Here is an 18771-nt window from a genome sequence, read left to right as displayed (position 1 = left end):
TCAGCGGTCTCTCAAAGTGTGCGCTAGCGCAACACAAGGAAGATCTCAGTGACTTTAGAAGTAGCCCTACCTACGGATTTAAGAAAAGCTTAAGGAAGTTGCGTTCATACCACGGGCGAAGCGCACAGAGATCAAGCTATGGTCAAAGCTTAACCGGCGCACAAACAAAGCACTGCAGACAGTAAACTAATGCATCACACAAAGGCAATGCACAACCCCCTTAACAAAGCGCTACACATGCAACGCAGTATTGTTTCCAAGAAACAGCGCAACCACGCAAAAAGTTTCAGTCAAACAGTCAACGGTAAAAACAGCAACACAGAGAAACTGTGCAAACGGAATCATGCATTTAACCAAATCAGCGGAGTTCCTTCCTCCCTAAACTGAACACTTTATTCCACACCTATTTACTGGCCGTACCGAGCTCGAGGTCCTCCACGGACCTCCTCCTCAGTTAAACAGAAACTGTATCCATGATAACCGACGAGACGAGACTGTAACAAAAGAACCTGTATACAGGATAACCGACGAGACTAGACTGTAACAAAAGAACCTGTATACATGATAACCGACGAGACGAGACTGCAACAAAATAAGCTGTATCCATGATAACCGACGAGACGAGACTGCAACAAAGAACCTGTATCCACGATAACCGACGAGACGAGACTGTAACAAAATAACCTGTATCCATGATAACCGACGAGACGAGGCTGCAACAAAATAACCTGTATCCATGATAACCGACGAGACGAAACTGTAACAAAATAACCTGTATCCATGATAACCGACGAGACGAGACTAGGGATGTCCCGATCCGATATTTGGATCGGATCGGCCGCCGATATTAGCAAAAAAATGCATATCAATATCGGATCGGCCTGCACGGGAAAAATCCCGATCCGGACTCCCGATCCAGTTTGTTTTCAAAACTCCGGTCCATGTTTTCGAGCGCACCAATGTAGGTAATCCATTCCAGTTTTTTTCAGCTTTTCCCCCCAAATCCGGTCCGCGTTGTTCAGCACACCTAGCGCACACTGTGTGTGTGGTAATTTGACTATTTTCTACTCAGGTTTTGTGTGTGTTGCTTTTATATATAATGTTATATTGTTTACAATATTGTTTACACTCTTGTTGTTCAAGAACAGAGCACTGATGCCAATTCAGTGTGTGTGTGGTAATTTGACTATTTAATATTTTGTCTATTTAGTGTTTATTTAACCCTGAATAAACAGGTCAGCTTCTCATTACCAACTATTGTGGATTATTCAAACTAACCTAATTAAGTTGGCTAGTTGTTCTTAAGAGTAAAACCCTTTTCAACATGAGTAGTACAACAAAATAAGTAAATATCTTTAATCTTTAATACATGCTTGGATCGGCCGGTATCGGTATCGGCCGATGCTAAAAGCTACAATATCGGTATCGGATCGGAAGTGCAAAAAGCTGGATCGGGACATCCCTAGACGAGACCACAACAAAATAACCTGTATCCATGATAACCGATGAGACGAGACTGTAACAAAAGAACCTGCATCCATGATAACCGACGAGACGAGACTGCAACAAAAGGCAGAATTCAAAATCTTGTGCCAAAGAGTCAGAAGACACGGATACACCCCCGATCAATTCATGTTATGGCCCATTGTCTGGGCGCAGGTATGAATAGATAGACACGGATACAAGCCCCCAATCAATCCATGTTACGGCCCATTGTCTGGACGCAGGCATGAATAGATAGACACGAGACTAACTGAAAAAGGGGTGTTTGTTTTTTTTCAGGTTCCCGCATAAAGTCATATGTGACTTAAGCGACCAAATGCCAAACAATTAGCTTAGGAAACAGAAAAAGGAAGAGGTGGCAAGGCTTAAGCCCAACCGCAAATCTTCATGTTGAGAGAGAGGCTGCTTCTGCTCAAGAGGTGTAGGCGATGATTGCCAATTGGCAGCTGGAAGCAGGTGAAAGCTAGAAAATAAGCCCAAAACACAATAGCACCAGCCGAGGTGCTAGAGTGCAAATACAACCTAAACAAAACAAAGAGGGTCCGTAACAGCCATGCTAAGACATTTACATATTTAAATTGCATTTTTTTTTTTATCTGTATCTTGGGGGCATTAACCATCTGGCCTTGGTTTGGCATTGAAGTTTTTCCAAAATATGCCTTACGTTGTCCAAAATTCTCCATCAAATCAGAGTGACGCTCCTACCAACCAATCAGAGTGATGCTCCTACACTGTAAAAAATAAAAAGTTGAGCATACTCAAAATTGCAAGGCAACTTACTGCAATCAATTTTTGAGTTTTGAGCCCATCAAAAAGGTCATTTTCTTCTTTAGACAAACTTGAAAGTTAGAGTTATACCAACTAAGATTTTTATATTTTACAAACTCAAAAAAATAAGTCAGGGGTGTTAACTTAATATTTCAAATTAAGGTTAATATTATTAAAAAAAAAAAAAAACATTTTAAAGAATGCAAAACGAGTTTTAAGTTCACTTTATTAAAATTAATAATTTGAAAATTCCATTTTACATTTCTGAATGCCAGACAGCAATAGAACAAGCAACATGTAGCTAGTTCAGCAGCAGAGAATCGCTGTCTGAATGCAGCAAACCAAAGTGCAGAACAAGTTTGACATTATGGTCAAACCTGTTCTGCACGAGACGGGAGCCCAGGTTAAACAGTGACGCATCTCTCGTGCCTCATACACCGCACGATCCCGAGAGCTGCCTTTATTTAACACACACCCGCAACACACAGCGCACCGCACACGCAACCAACGGACATGCAATTCTCGGTAACGGTGGCGGCAACACTACGCAAAATAAACAACAAACAAACAATAAAGACCCCAAACCCGTTAACCCAACTTAACCTAACAGAAAGAAATTGACAAAAGGCAATAAACCCCTTTTTCCCAACCGGCATCACGAATACCCAGACTCCCCGGGGGGTAGTGTCGAAATGCGCATGTGCACCGTAGTTGGCCCAGCCTCAGACAGAGTCTGACTTAAACCCGTGTGTCTTGCTAACAAAGATACTACAGTGAATCCAACTCTTGACCCAAAACTCAACATTGTTGGTTGGTCTAAATTGCATTGCACAGTTGACATGAATACTTAATGTTTTATATTCATTTTACTCAGAAATCATAATGAGACCAACAATTTTAAGTTTTCGTTTTTACACTGTACCAGCCAATCAGAGTGATGCTCCTACCAGCCAATTAGTGAGGCTCCTCCTTTCTAAGCTTCGGAAGATTCTGATTGAAAGTAACTAAAAAACAGGTGTAATCTAACAGGGCTCATTTGGTTTCCACCTAACAAATTTTGTCTTACCACTTTTTTCGCTGCTTGTCACGGAATTGGCCTTTCTTGAAATGAATTAAAAAAATAATTTGATTGCATGGCGGTCTTTTTTCTTTCATCTCAGAGGTGAGGTCTGTAAGGGGGAAGGATAGTCTTGTCTTGCGTAAGGGTGTTTTGACCCTCGGCAGTGCCGAACTAGTTTCAAAACCCAATGGTTCCCTAACCCCTGCCTGCTCATTGGTGCACGTATCTGAAAGGTGTCTTTGGGTTTAAGCGTCGGCTAAATTCGCTGTGTGTCTGTGTTTCCTTCCTGCAGGTACCACCAGGCAGCCCAAGGAGGGAGAGGTGCCTGGGGTGGACTACAACTTCGTGAGTGTGGAGCGCTTTATGGAATTGGAGCAGAGTGGTGCCCTGCTCGAGAGCGGAACATATGAAGGTTGGTCCCTGCAACCCCACAATCCAGACTACACTAAACCAGTGTATGAGCGTTATGATGAGTGATGTGTTAAAGGACGTGTCCATTCTGTAGTGATATTCTATATGTGTCAAAAACCGAACCCTCGGACGCGGGTATTAAATACATTGCTGCTCAGACGGAGCATCACCATCCACACACACACACTGTACCGATAAACAACACGTTTCTGAAAAGCTAAACTTTCTCTCGGAAGGCGCAGTCAACCACTGCCCAGACAGAGCTCCACACACCAGACAGAGCTCCACACACCAGACAGAGCTCCACACACACCGCCCAGACAGAGCTCCACAAACCAGACAGAGCTCCACACACACCGCCCAGACAGAGCTCCACACACCAGACAGACCTCCACACACACCGCCAAGACAGAGCATTTCAGTCTTTCTGCTTTCAGTTTGGAAAAGTGTAAACAACCACACCGCTTTCGGCTCTCCATTGGACTGACGAGTTGTGACATAGTTGGGGATATCCTTAAGGCTTGATATATGTCGTTTTCAGAAATGTGCAACTCACCGAGTGTTTAGTTGGAAAAAAAAAGGGATATATTTTTGATTTATTTAGAAATTAAATATAGCTTTGTGTGTCAGATCAGGATGAAATTCATACCATTTGCACTATTTGTGCAAAAATGGGTTTGCTCAATGCATTTGTTGTACCACAGTGACCTAGTAGTGGAGCGGTGTTTATTGGGGGCCGAAGGCATGTGTTGATGCATTTTAAGCCACTTTCTGAGGAACCGATTTTCTATTTTTTCTCGAGGCATTGTGGGAGATTTCTCAAAACCATCGCTTTTGAGTGTGCTGCTCGAAAATAATACTTTCAAGGGCTAGTTAGCCCTTCCCCTTAGCCTGCCCCCTGAATGATACGACTATAGGGACAGCGATACTCCTACGTGTGAATGTGCAAAAGCGAAGGGTAGGGCTATGAGTTAGGGCCAAGGGGTGAATTGGGATTGGTCCTTAGCCTTTCATAGTTGATACATCTTTGATGTATGAATAGTTTAGAGTTTATAAATCACAGTTTCTGTTTTTCTTTTGGCGGATGTAGAGGCATACCTTGAGGTGTCCTTGAGATTATTTTCAGATTTGCAGATCAGCTTAGGGACATTCAGCCACATTAAGCTACATTAAGTCACATTAAGATACATTATGCCCATTTGGTTCAATTCATTTTAAAAAATTGCATAATTTCTTTCTTTTTTTAATGAACATCTTAGCATCCCCTTATATTTCTCTAATGACTGTATGAAGGTACGTTTTCCATTTAGAATTAATGTCATCAAGCCCCATTAAGCTCTTGTTTTCGCCTAGATCGACTCCTTTAGATCTTCTTTTAAATATTTCTCAAATTCCTTTAGACATGCTATTCTCATCCTAGCATGTCTTCATGGTGGTATGAATTCCACATTAAGTTGTTTTTGTTGTAGTTGTTACCACTACTATTACTACTCCTGATCCCTTAGTACTCACTGCTTAGGGAGTAGTGTTCTGCAGGAGTTGGTTTGACGGATTTAGCCTCTGTCTCACCCAACCTGAACATATGTATGCAGAGGCGGAGTGGCCGTCGGGACGATCAGGAGATTTCCCGGTCGGCCGGCGAGGTCAGGTGGACCGGCCCGCAATTGTGTAGCGGCCTGCGAAGTCAGTTGGACCGGCCCACAGTTGTGAGCGGCCGCGAAGCGTCTGCAAGCCGGCCCTGAGCATAATTTATTCCCCGTCAAGACGCCGCAAAATCCCCGAAATAAACAATATATATCTTGTGAACATCCAACCAATATTGATACCACTTGCTTACTCTCTATGTCTCATTCATGGTTTTTTTTATATTCTTTTTTTTTACTTCATTTAATTCTTCATTATTCAGGCGTTACAGAAGTTTCATAGCCATAAATAAATAATACGAACTACAGTTTACTTTAATTGGTTTGTTCTTGAATTGACGTAGAATGGAGCAAAGACTCCTGGGATTGGGAAATGCGTTTATCCAATAAACAGCTTGCAGGGCAAGTCCATTTTCGGAAATGTAGGGGGATATATGAGCGGCCCCACGTCTAATGGAATGACCCTATAGACACGTCAGACAGAGAAGGCGAGAGAGTTCGTGGTTGCTTGCTTTTGTTTACCGGCGTTGCTATGGTTACCGGTCTTGTAAGGAAGTGCGCCAATTCTCGGAGTGCCAATTCTCTTCCGCACAGAGCAGAACTGTGGCCTATTTTACACATTTTTATTTTCTTAATTATAATTATATCATTCATTTTTACCGATTTCTTTTTTATTACTGAAAAATCAAACAAAAAAAAACGTTGTTGGGGGGGGGGGGGGGGGGGGCGGGAAGGGCCGGACCGGGGAGGATTCTCCCGGTGGCTATTAGTGTCCCACTCCGCCCCTGTATGTATGGATATATACGATATCTACTGAATATGTCCATACACTGTGTAGAAATCTTGAAGACATGCCAATCAAAACTTAATTTGTGCATACCCTCACATGGCATGTGTCTGTCCAATACTACTACATACTTACTAATCTATTACTTTAATGTACTACTATGTAATACTAAGTTCCCAATAAGTAATAGTAATAATTAATAGCAGGTCGTTCCACAGATAACTTCTACGGGACCCCTAAGCCGCCCGCGGAGCCGTCCCCCTCGGCCCCTCCCCTGAATGTGAGCGAGGCGCTGCTGCCCGGAGCCCGGCCCAGCGCCCAGGGCAAGAGGAAGAGGAACCAGTCGGTCAGCAACATGGAGCAGCGCAGCAGCCTGGAGCCCCCTGAGGAGGAGGACGATGACAGCCCCGTCGTCAACGGCAACGGGGTGGTCATCACGCCCGGTAAGCAGCCGCACCCCACCTCAAACCCTGCCTGAACCAAGCCGCGTTCAACCCCAGCCTGTGACCGTCTCTAGTCCAATCAGAATGTCTTCATCCAACAGGATAGTCAATGTAGCGGCCAGTGCCGGCTCCATCCCCACTTTGAGCAGCCCAACCTGCATGCCCCCGATGGAGAGCCGATAGCCCCTGCTCCTTCGTCACATGTGTGTCAAGTTGCAAGTCAAAAGTGGTTGCTAAACTGCTAGATAAAATGGTACTATAGCCAAATGGAACAATAAAATGCACGAAATTCATAGAACTCGGTTGTCGTGTAGAGTAAGATAATCAGGTTTACGTAGAATGGTTCTGTCTCAGCTCGTTCTCACCATCATTGAAATCCCACGCAGGAGTTTGGAGTGTTGATGCTTAAAGGTCAATGACCAATGTTTATAAAGCATCTGAAAGTCATGTTAAGTACAAAATTTGTGAACCTGAAAGGTCAATGAAAGCATTGTTTTTTTGGATATAAATTATATTTATATCCAAAAAATATAATTTGGGGGTGGGGGGGTGGTGGTGGTGAACCAATAAAAGGCGTCCTGTCATTTACGGGCGGAAATAAAATCACATAGACTGGCGTCCACCCCGGCCACTGGTGCATGCAGATGATGTCACCGCGGATAAGCGTCATCTGGAAGAGTTTGCAATCAGAGTCGTCGCGGCGCAAGTTAAACAGAGGCCGAGTCCCCAAGGGAGGGGGGGGGGGGGGGGGGGTGAGGGGGGTTATAGAAAGCGCTCTTATGCATTTATATCCAAAAAAACAACATTACTACCTTTGGTCATACTGAGAGTGCCTTGACATATTGGTGTCTCGGCCAAAGAGCTGTGAGCAGCTTCTAGGGCATTGCAGGACGACTTTAAATAAAGAAAGACAGAAACTGGACTTCTCTTGTTTTCTTTTATTTTCTCTTTCACATGATGTCATAAATCAACCAGTCAAACAATTGCCATGGTAAATATAACCCCCCCCTCCCCTAGGGCTGCAGGATATATCGGCTATGTACGATATATCGATATAATTTCGAAGGGGATACAAGATTTGACAATATCGTTTATATCGATATATGCGTTAAAATAGTCTGTGTTTGCCTTGGAGACTGTGAGCGCGAGCGCGATCCCTCCCACTCCGTCCTTCCGAACGTGCCGTGTGCAAAGACGCCTCATTCCCGCCCCCGCCACCCCCTCACAACACAACAAACATGGAGGATAAGAGAAGAAAACGAGAAGGTAAAGAAAACGAGACGGCGGCGGGAGACGAAATTGTTTCGAAGAGGCGAAACAACGGCTCCATAATATGGAAATAGTTTGGGTTTAAAAAAACTGATGAGTAGCAGCTGCAGGTCATCTGTAGAGAGTGTAGCAAAACCGTTGCGGCTAAAAGTGGAAGCACGACAAATCTGATCCACCAATTACAGCAGCGGCACAAAGTTCAGTATGAGGAATGCGTAAAACTCTGTGGCTGTGCTGCTGCATCATCGGCTGCGACAGTTTGTGTGTTGGGGGCCCTTAATTAATTAATAAAAATATACGAAACAAGCGAAATTAAACCAAACATGTTCCCAAATGGAACGGAGAAGGGTGGGGGCGGGGGATTAAAGTTAGGGCGCACTGAAACCCTCACTTTGCGTTCACACCAAACGCAGTGGGGCGACAGGATCACATACAAAGGGAACGTAGAGACGCGTATCGGGCAAATTTTTCTCGAGAGAAAACCGGCGACAAGTTTTGATTTGTCGCACCACACTTCCGCCTTGCACAGGCGAGCGCGTTAACGAGGATTTGTAGCGCGACAAATTCGCTCGTGTTGAAATATCTCAACTTTGAAGCGGATTTTGCGTGATGACAGCCAGTCAGCGTTCAACCGTCAAACTCAGTGCAGTGCAGTCCGGGGTGAACTGCAGCATGGAGGAGAAAGTGATTGTTGCCGTTTGCGACTCCCGGAGCTCTATATATAATAGTATATAATATAATATAATTGTATACATAATATCACGGCCAAAAGCGCTGTGCGCCTCCGGATGGCCGTAGCGCAGGGAGCTCTCATAGGGATTGTGCTTCTCGGGGTTTGTTTGCCGGCGTTGCTATGGTTTCCGGTCTTGTGTGTTCCAAATCTCTGTCTAATCAATACTCTCTACAAAAAGACATGCAATGGTGGTTATCTTGTTGTAGCGCGACAAATTCGACAAAACTTGCACAGCGACAGATTATGATTTGTGGCGCGACTAAACTTCGGCGACAACGCGAACGGGCGACAAATGTCGCAGTGGTGTGAACGCACAGTCACCGTAGTACGCAGGACAATGCGACGAAGCCAATGCTCTAAATGGTAGCTAATGTGTGTAACTTACAGCTTTATATTGTTTTGCACAGGTGATTATTTTGTTAAGAAGATGAAAAACTGTTTCCTTTTTTTTTTAACATGTTCATTCAATTCTGTTGAAAATAACGATACAAAATCACATGTTGCAGTCATACTGACCTATGTTTTCATAAAAGTGCTTGCAACATCTCACATGTGGCTTTTGACTTAGAAAAAAAAACATCTAACCCACTCTATAGCACCTTTAAAGCTGCAACATAGGGTGCGCTCACACACTTGCAGGAATCCCAGGAATCATCCTCCATCAACCTCTCACACATACTTCAGATTCTCTTTCATTGTTACTGTCTTTGTCAAGCTTTAGCTCACTCTGTACTACCATTTGCTGTTTTCTCTCTCTTACTCTCTGTCTCTGTCTCATATGTATTGCATATTTATTCTAAGCATTATTAATTATCTTATTTGTATTGTCTCGTGATACTGGTTGGGGGGTGTCTCGTGATACTGGTTGGGGGTGTCTTGTGGTACTGGTTGGGGGTGTCTCGTGGTACTGGTTGGGGGGTGTCTCGTGATACTGGTTGGGGGGTGTCTCGTGGTACTGGTTGGGGGTGTCTCGTGGTACTGGTTGGGGGTGTCTCGTGGTACTGGTTGGGGGTGTCTCGTGGTACTGGGTATTATTGTTGGGGGTGTCTCGTGGTACTAGTTGGGGGTGTCTCGTGGTACTGGTTGGGGGTGTCTCATGATACTGGTTGGGGGTGTCTCGTGGTACTGGTTGGGGGGTGTCTCGTGATACTGGTTGGGGGGTGTCTCGTGATACTGGTTGGGGTGTCTTGTGGTACTGGTTGGGGGTGTCTCGTGGTACTGGTTGGGGGTGTCTTGTGGTACTGGTTGGGGGTGTCTCGTGGTACTGGTTGGGGGGTGTCTCGTGGTACTGGTTGGGGGTGTCTCGTGGTACTGGTTGGGGGTGTCTCGTGGTACTGGGTGTTATTGTTGGGGGTGTCTCGTGATACTGGTTTGGGGGTGTCTCGTGGTACTGGGTATTATTGTTGGGGGTGTCTCGTGGTACTAGTTGGGGGTGTCTCGTGGTACTAGTTGGGGGTGTCTCGTGGTACTGGTTGGGGGGTGTCTCGTGATACTGGTTGGGGTGTCTCGTGGTACTGGTTGGGGGGTGTCTCGTGATACTGGTTGGGGGTGTCTCGTGGTACTGGTTGGGGGGTGTCTCGTGATACTGGTTGGGGGGTGTCTCGTGATACTGGTTGGGGGTGTCTCGTGGTACTGGTTGGGGGGTGTCTCGTGGTACTGGTTGGGGGGTGTCTCGTGGTACTGGTTGGGGGTGTCTCGTGGTACTGGTTGGGGGTGTCTCGTTGTACTGGTTGGGGGTGTCTCGTGGTACTGGTTGGGGGTGTCTCGTGGTACTGGTTGGGGGGTGTCTCGTCCCCCTTCGTGGTACTGGGTGTTATTGTGTGGAGTGTCTCTTGGTTCTGGTTGGGAGGGTCTCGTGGTACTGGTTCTATTGACCCCTGGTCTGAACGGTTCACCGCTGACCGAGCGTGTATGTCTCCGTGTGCTCGTCTCCAGAATCCAGTGAGCTTGAAGACAAGAGCACGGACGCCTCTGGAGAGGGGCCGGAGGAGTCCCCCAGCCAGGGGCCCTCCTCTGTGGAGCCCACTGCCGAGGGGGGAGAGGCCCCCAAATCACCCCCAAAGACCCCCATAAAAGCCCCTGACACGGAGGACGAGGATCTGGGGCCACTGCCTGACAACTGGGAGATGGCCTACACCGAGAAGGGAGAGGTGTACTTCATAGAGTAAGAGACTACTGTAGAGAGAGAGAGACAGACAGACAGACAGACAGACAGACAGACAGACAGACAGACAGACAGACAGACTACACAACACATTGGACACACACAACACAACATGCGAACACACAGTACCCCACACAAAAGACACCCACAAACCAAAATGTATACACACACACAGTACACATCGAATATACACACACACGACATGTATATACACACAACTCACAACACAATAGACACAGACAACACAACACGTATGCACACACAGTACACAACACAACTTGTATTCACACAAGAAATAACAAAATAGACAACACACAACACAACATGTATACACACACAGTACACAACACAATCACACGCACGCACACACCCAACACAACATGTATACATGCAAAGTACACAGCACAATATACTTCTCTCCCTCTATCTCCTTCTCACTCTCTTTCTCCTCTCCCTCTCTCCCCCCTCCTTCCCTCTCTCTCCTCCTCCCTTTCTATCCCCTCCCCTCTCTCCTCTCCCCGCTCCTTCCCTCTCTCTCCTCCTCTCTCCCGGCTCCTTCCCTCTCTCTCCTCCTCTCTTTCTTTCTCCTCCTCTCTCCCCGCTTCTTCCCTCTTTCTCCTCCTCTCTTTCTTTCTCCTCCTCTCTCCCTCTCTCCCCGCTTCTTCCCTCTTTCTCCTCCTCTCTTTCTTTCTCCTCCTCTCTCCCTCTCTCCCCGCTCCTTCCCTCTCTCTCCTCCTCTCTTTCTTTCTCCTCCTCTCTCCCTCTCTCCCCGCTCCTTCCCTCTCTCTCCTCCTCCCTTTCTTTCTCCTCCTCTCTCCCTCTCTCCCTGCTCCTTCCCTCTCTCTCCTCCTCCCTTTCTTTCTCCTCTCTCCCTCTCTCCCTTTCAGCCACAACACCAAAACCACGTCGTGGCTCGACCCTCGTCTGGCCAAGAAAGCCAAACCACCAGAGGAGTGCCAGGAGGACGGTGAGTTACACACACACAAACACACACACACACACACACACACACACACACACACACACACACACACACACACACACACACACACACACACACACACACACACAGAAAGACACACAGAAAGACACACAGAAACACTTTTTTTTTTTTTTCTGTCCGCAATTCATAATAAATGTACATAAGGACATAAACGTTAGAGATACAAAACATTGCTCAGTCATGATCCAGCAATGTGGGTCTGATGGCAGTTCAAACAGCAGATAATGGATACACACAACACCTTTTCCTCCAAATGTAGCGGATTCCAATAATGGAGGATCTTGTGCAGTATTTGGCATGTTGTTTTGCCAAATGCCCTTGCTTTTGTAAAGCCAACTATCCAGAGAGCCCTAATGACAAGCCTATGCACGTGGCCCAGGCTGCCAAAGATAAGTACCAGATATTTCTGAAGCAATATGCATCGTTTGCATTAACGGCGGCAATTACGACAGGTGTGCAGGCTGAATTTAAGGTCGTTTGGTGGGATTCTCACTACTCCCATCTCAGCATGGAGGCCATGTTGGACGCGCATGCACACACACACACAACACACGCACACACACACAGAAACACACAGACAGAAACACACACACACACACACACACACACACACACAGACCACACACACACACACACACACACACAGAAACACGCACGCACAAATACACATACAGACACACACAGACACACCCTCACAGAATAGATTAAGCACACAGTTAGCGGTAGCAGAGGTTGGCAGATCCAACAGCAGTAAATCTGCAGCGAGAAGGAACGACTAAATAAATTGTATAGAACATTTTTGGCAACTTGGTAATCATAAACTTGATATGAGGATACGCCTTCTGAACCATGTCCTAGGTGCTCTTTGCGCTCTCTCTCATTGAATGTCCTTCAAGCAAAGATCATCTGCTAAGAATGTTTTGTCGTACCTCTTTTCATTGAAATTGACATCGGAGAGAATGTGTGTGGCATCTTTCTTCTGTCTCCACTCCAGACAGGGAAAACCTGATGGTTCTGGACCACACCGAACCAAATCAGATGGTTCTGAACTAGGGATGTCCCGATCCGATATATCCAGATATAGGATCTGTAAAAAATATGATCTGATCCGCGCAGCGTGTTATGCGCCAATTAGGCGCATGCGCATGAGAGCTAGTGCATGGGAGCTGCCTGTTGAACAGCCATGTCAGCAGTTTAGCAGCGTTTCATCCTTAACGAGAAGGCTCTCCTCGGCTGTTGTCGAGCGCAAACACGCGGCCCGAGTGTTGGCGCCACACGCTCCAGCTTGGAATAGAGGCGATCACAGCTTTGCTTGTTTGCAATTACAAAAGCTAACCATTTCGGACGTTGAGGATGTCCAATCGATTAAAATGATTAAACAATTGGAAATATGATTCATTATATATCGGGCATTTGTGTGTGGGATCCCCCGTTTATATGGCTTCAGGCTGTAACAGCTTAGCTATTCTATATATTATCTCAAATGTATTCTAACTTTGTCACTTTCGATATTTGTTTTACTCTTCATTCTTTTGTGTCCAACCATTTTTTAAATCGCGTGCATGTTTAAATTGTTTACTAATTGAACTCTGTTAAAATCTTTTCACTTGATTTAAGCAATTCAACTTTTCTTCAATGAGATGTTTTTAAGTGGCTAATTGGAAATCATGAGCAAAAGTGTTTCCATATATTTTATTATTTTTATTTATCGGTCTGATATCGGTATCGGCCAAAGTTGCGGTATCGTATCGGAAGTCAAAAAGTGGTATCGGGACATCCCTATTCTGAACTATATTAAGTCTTATAAGATGGTTCAGAATCAGACAGGCAAATCCGATGATTCAGAATCAGATGGGGGAAAATCTGATGGTTCTGAACCAAATACAAACATATGCATGCAACCAATCCATTAAAATTGCAGATCGTCTCTGAATTTGCTAAAAAAAAAAGCCTTTGTTAAAGTCATTATGTGTTTGCATCACTCCTACCATCCCTGCCCTGCTGCTATGCAAAGCAAACCGATCACTGAGATCTTCAAAACTCTTACTTCATGGGGCCAATATGCAGCCTAAACTTCTATTCTAATGCCAAAAGGTCGCAAACAGCTAAATCTAGGATGAGGAACCAACCGGCCTGAGTCTCACAACCAACGGGTGAAAGTTTAATCTTTTCAAAAGCATAAGGCCGACTGCCCTATACTACATCTGGGGCATCATTACAGAAACGTCCTAACTCTGAAATCCTATCCTATCTTAAGATAGGAAGGCAGTTAGGGTTTTTGGTATTGCCGAAGGAGGTGTCCTAACTTAACTCAGAAAGAAATGCTATCTTTTCTTAAGATAGGAATTTAGCCATTACAAGACTATCCTAAGGAATATCATAAGTTAGGATCCTAAGCTCAAAATAACTCTCAATAACTGAAAAAAATGGGAGCAGCATTGCTAGTAGGTCTGTATCACATGAAGACAATGAACATCACAACAGAAATGTAATTGCTGAAAGGCTACTGAGACCACATAATGATGTGTTAAATTTTCCTGAACATATTTTAATTTCAGTTTATCATCTGCCAATACATTTCATTTTTTAATTTGCTGGAACAATTACATCCTGCTCTGGAGTGGCCTGCAATGAGACATGGAGCCTTGCCAGTGGTTGTGCAGGTAGCAAATTAGTTCATTTGCAAAAAACGATAAACGCCTTCTTTAAAAGATAATAAAAAACTGACTGCCGTGCGTTATTCTTCATACATAGGACATTCTGAACCCTAAATACATTGTTGTCCCAAAAGCCGTTATGGTACATTGTCAGGCATTGGAAGTTTGCGTTTCACAGCAGAAACTGTCAGACGTCCTTGCCGGCGAACCAGCACGCAGTATTCAGGTCAGCTGACACGGCTGTTCGAAGAAAGACGTGCCATCTGAGTATCAGAATAGTGATGTTTGTGAAGGCCACTGCTTTGTTATGCCTGTGCATAACACAGCATCCTGCCGTATGCAGGATGGCTAGCCTCCCGGACCCTGAGGGCATGGTTGAAGATGAGGCATGATGGCCTACATGGTGGTGCCCAGAATAGCAGAACTGCCAGAAATAACCAATTTGCAGATTATTTTACAAGATAATTAAAAGTAAAACATTGTAGTTTGATTTAAAATATTTAATTAAACAATATAAAAGTTAATATAAAACAAAACTATAAAAGTTAAATAATTGTATAAATTATTTAATTTCATTGTTCAGATTAATTCACAATATTGTTCACACTTAAAATATTCCTTAATAAATTAAAACATTTCCTTATCCAATTTCAGTCTCCTTCTCATCATTTAATTTCTCTCGCATCACCATCAGCTTCTCTTTCTCCAATTCCAGAAGCTCCGCTTGTAGGCCTATGTGCTTCTTCTTTTGAGCTGTAAGAAGAATTTAAAACTGAATATAGACATTTTCCTTGAACAGTAGCCTAGTCGAAGAGCGTCATCATGGTTTGTTTGGGAGAGGAGTTATCTATCTGTCGACCCCGGCAAGGCGATAGAGGTCAGCACACCTACAATTCCTAAATAAACAAATTCAATGGGCTCACAAATATCGAACACATTGTATCAAATTTAGTTTTTAATAATTTAGTTTAATTCATTGCAATGGCCTAAATATAATGAAAATGCTGCCTAAATTAGTTATTTGTGTAAAATATTTTAAGATGATTCAGCATTAATGTTTATAAGCCTATCAATTTTTCTCTCTCTCTCTCTCTCTCTCTCTCTCTCTCTCTCTCTCTCTCTCTCTCTCTCTCTCTCTCTCTCTCTCTCTCTCTCTCTCTCTCTCTCTTATGAGCTGCTCAGTTTTATATTGCCCCTTTTTTGTGACGTGGAAGATTGTTTTTGCAGTTTGTGCTTTGTTTGAATAATTAGTTTTTCTTATTTCAACTCAATTGTGATTAATCACTAACATGAAATCATAAAATGTTTTGATGGAAACCACCTGGGAAGTTAACCAAGAATGGTATATAGTCTGCAGGGATTGTAGTGAAAACAGTAAAGGGTAAAAGTGCGATGTCATGGGGTCCTTTAAAGGAGATTTCAAAATATGAAGATATATATCGTATATCGTGAAATGGAGAAAATGTATCAGGCTATTCATTTTTTTCCCATATCGCACAGCCCTACCCTGGTGTCAAATGATGCATCTTCTCAATCTCTCCAACTTTCCCGCTCTACCCATAAAGGTCCCCACACTAATGTTCCCTAGATTCTGCATTTGATGCAAAAACTGCACATACTTCAAATATTTTCACAAGCCATACGCCTAATTCAAAACTCTAATAGATTCCCAATCTCCCAAGGAATAAGTGGTATCAGAACAGTTCTGAGCCCACACCGTACAGCCTCCAGGGACTCCAACAGGAAACAGGCATATCTCCTAAGCAATAAATCCTATTCACACCAAAACCTTGTCTAGAAGAAACCCCAGAGGGGACCGCGAGAAAATGAGCCACATTCCCTCATGACGAAGCTATAACACTACCATCCACTAAAATGGCCAAAGTTCCTCGCCCGAATGTCAGATTTGAGGGAATGGTTGAAGGTCAAGGATCTAATTGGTCAAGAGGGAGGATTCAGATTGTCCTAAAGAGACAGCCGCCAGAGGTCAAAATGCGTCAAATGAGCTTCAAGGAGCTAAAAGGCAGGGGTTAACTTTATGCATCACATTTATTGAAAATCACCATCAAACATGAAGTGCAGAAAGACACTTAGTTTGAGATCCGAATCGAGCTATAGAAGGCAACAGTCAACAGAAAATGCAGTCTTATGGAATGTGTGTCCCCTGTATCATTTGCTAGGAAATTGGAAACCTCTCCATATTTACCAAGGTTATTAGATCAGATAAAACAATCCTTTATTCATCTGTATCAGTATGACACTTATAGTAGGCTATAACGCAACGTTGTATGTGTGGATGTGTGGTGCTCGTTCTGGACAGACAGTGATTTTTGAAGTTTAGGCTTCCCGGACACCACACGCTACGTGTGTGTTGAGATGTGGAGCTCCATTTTTCAGCGGCTTAACTTTTTTCTTTTTTTTAACCTTTCTTTTGAAATCGACCTTCACATTTTTACAATCTTAAAAAATGTAATGAAGTCGACCCAATTGTTCATGGAGCAAAAATTAAAACTCAACTTGAAAAAAGGGGCAACTTTACTTCTGTTTGTTTAGCCTCGCTTAGCAGAAAGACCAAAGAGCCAAGCCTTCTGGGCAGACCTTCCTAAAGCGAAGTAAGGTGCTACATTGCCCTGGATGGCTTCAAACTACAATTTAGTACATGCTAACTTAGTGAAAGAATGTTAATTCACGATGATATAGTGTTTATACTGTAAATAATGTGGAAGCTTGTTGATTACACATGGAAACAAAATTCAATGACACAAATGTGACCACACATTGGTGGGTGTCACACAATTACCACAAATTGACCAAACACCCACACAGAAACTGATTTGCTGGCAGAAGCGGTTAAAGCGGCAAACTTGGCACACAAGTACCAGGTCCCGGTGTTACTATATGGTGTAAAATTCATAGCAATAAGGGCAAAGATGTCAGAGATATAATTCTCCCGACACTTGAACAGATATACTGTAACTATATATATAGTTGCAAGCAACAATGACAGGGTCCTAATGTTTGATGGGTATGGTGGTCGCTTAATGATCAAGGTCAAGGTCACACCACTACACTACATGGACATGTTGATTGCCAAGGGCAGGTGACACTATATTTTGAGAAGTATAAGTCTTCTGTGCGTGGAGGTGTGGTGAGCTTGGTCGGTATGGTAATGTCATTGGTATGCCTTAAAGCTGGTTAATGGAAGTTATCAAAACAATCAACAACCATGTTTCTAAAGCATACTGTGTCAATACCCACTGTAAAAACTGACGTTTGCGAAATTAAGTTTGTACCGCTTTAAGGCCACTTTGAAGTGGCCACTAAAAGGCAACTTCAAACAAATAGAGCCAAAAAATCTGGAAATAAAAATAATACTAACAAATACAAGTTAGGCTTGGATTTCTAAGACGGCTAAAAATAGGAGATACCATAGTCTACCCATGACAAATTTCCAGTCTCTATCAAAAACAACTAAGTTTGCTTATCTAAAGGAGGCCTCTCTCCGATGCTGCCTGGGCTTGTAAGGGGTAAACAAATAATTTTCCACATTGATGGTGGATTTTGTCAATGAAACATGATTGAAACATGGTTGGTCATGAGTTTGATGTGTTTACTTCTGGTCAACATGCAATTTTACTTGGAGACCGTTGTTTTTGAGGTTATTACCCCCCTAAAATATAAACAACTAATAGATGTCTGTCCCTCTTTTGGCAAAAGTTTGTATTCAAAACTAGAGTGTATTGATGCAACTGCACACCTTGATGTTATCAGCAACCCATAGTCACGTACCAGAGTTCAAATAATCACTGGCTTGTAGCGCCGACTTCTATCTAGAGTGGTCGATACATATAAACCATAATTCTAGGTTTATAAATGTAGTTTAGCTCTATGGATGAAGGCTGTTGCATTTATCCGCTGCTGGTGGGAAGAGAAACTCAGAACTTTTGTTCTTAGCATTTCAGTTGGTTGTGCTAATCCTAACTGTGTTATTGTCAATAAGTAGTGGGGGATCCCTCATAGGGCAGACCATTTTCAAGGACCCCCTCATAACGCAACACAAATGTAGTTAATCTCCACATTGAGACGAGCTCCGTGCTTCTTCTTCATTGCAGTCAAAGTTGAGAAAGATGACTCATAAGTAAGTGGAAAATGGAAGCAGTACCTGCATGGCCTGTGCTGTGAGCTCAGGATTCTCACGTGAGAGAGAGGGCCAAAAGTCTGCATGGCTCACCTGCTGGAATCAGAGTCCGATCCTCTGCTTTGGTAGAGAGGCTTCACGATACTGCTGGAGCAAAGGGATCTGTCACCCAGTCCCCAGCATCCGTATTCA

At 43.9% G+C, this 18771-nt stretch overlaps 1 protein-coding gene across 1 annotated transcript in view; it reads left to right on the top strand.

Annotated features, from left to right (window-relative positions):
- magi2b (membrane associated guanylate kinase, WW and PDZ domain containing 2b) overlaps positions 1–18771 on the top strand; it is a 127256-nt gene that overhangs the window by 43972 nt on the left and 64513 nt on the right. Inside the window, 4 exon segments of the mRNA XM_030365817.1 lie at positions 3624–3743; positions 6391–6615; positions 10553–10781; positions 11669–11748. Of these exon segments, the coding sequence (XP_030221677.1) occupies positions 3624–3743; positions 6391–6615; positions 10553–10781; positions 11669–11748 (654 nt within the window).

This window comes from Gadus morhua, chromosome 9 (assembly GCF_902167405.1).
Source record: "Gadus morhua chromosome 9, gadMor3.0, whole genome shotgun sequence".
Classification (NCBI taxonomy): Eukaryota; Metazoa; Chordata; class Actinopteri; order Gadiformes; family Gadidae; genus Gadus; species Gadus morhua.
Note: the sequence above shows the minus strand (reverse complement) of the source record. Positions and strands in the feature narration are given on the sequence as shown.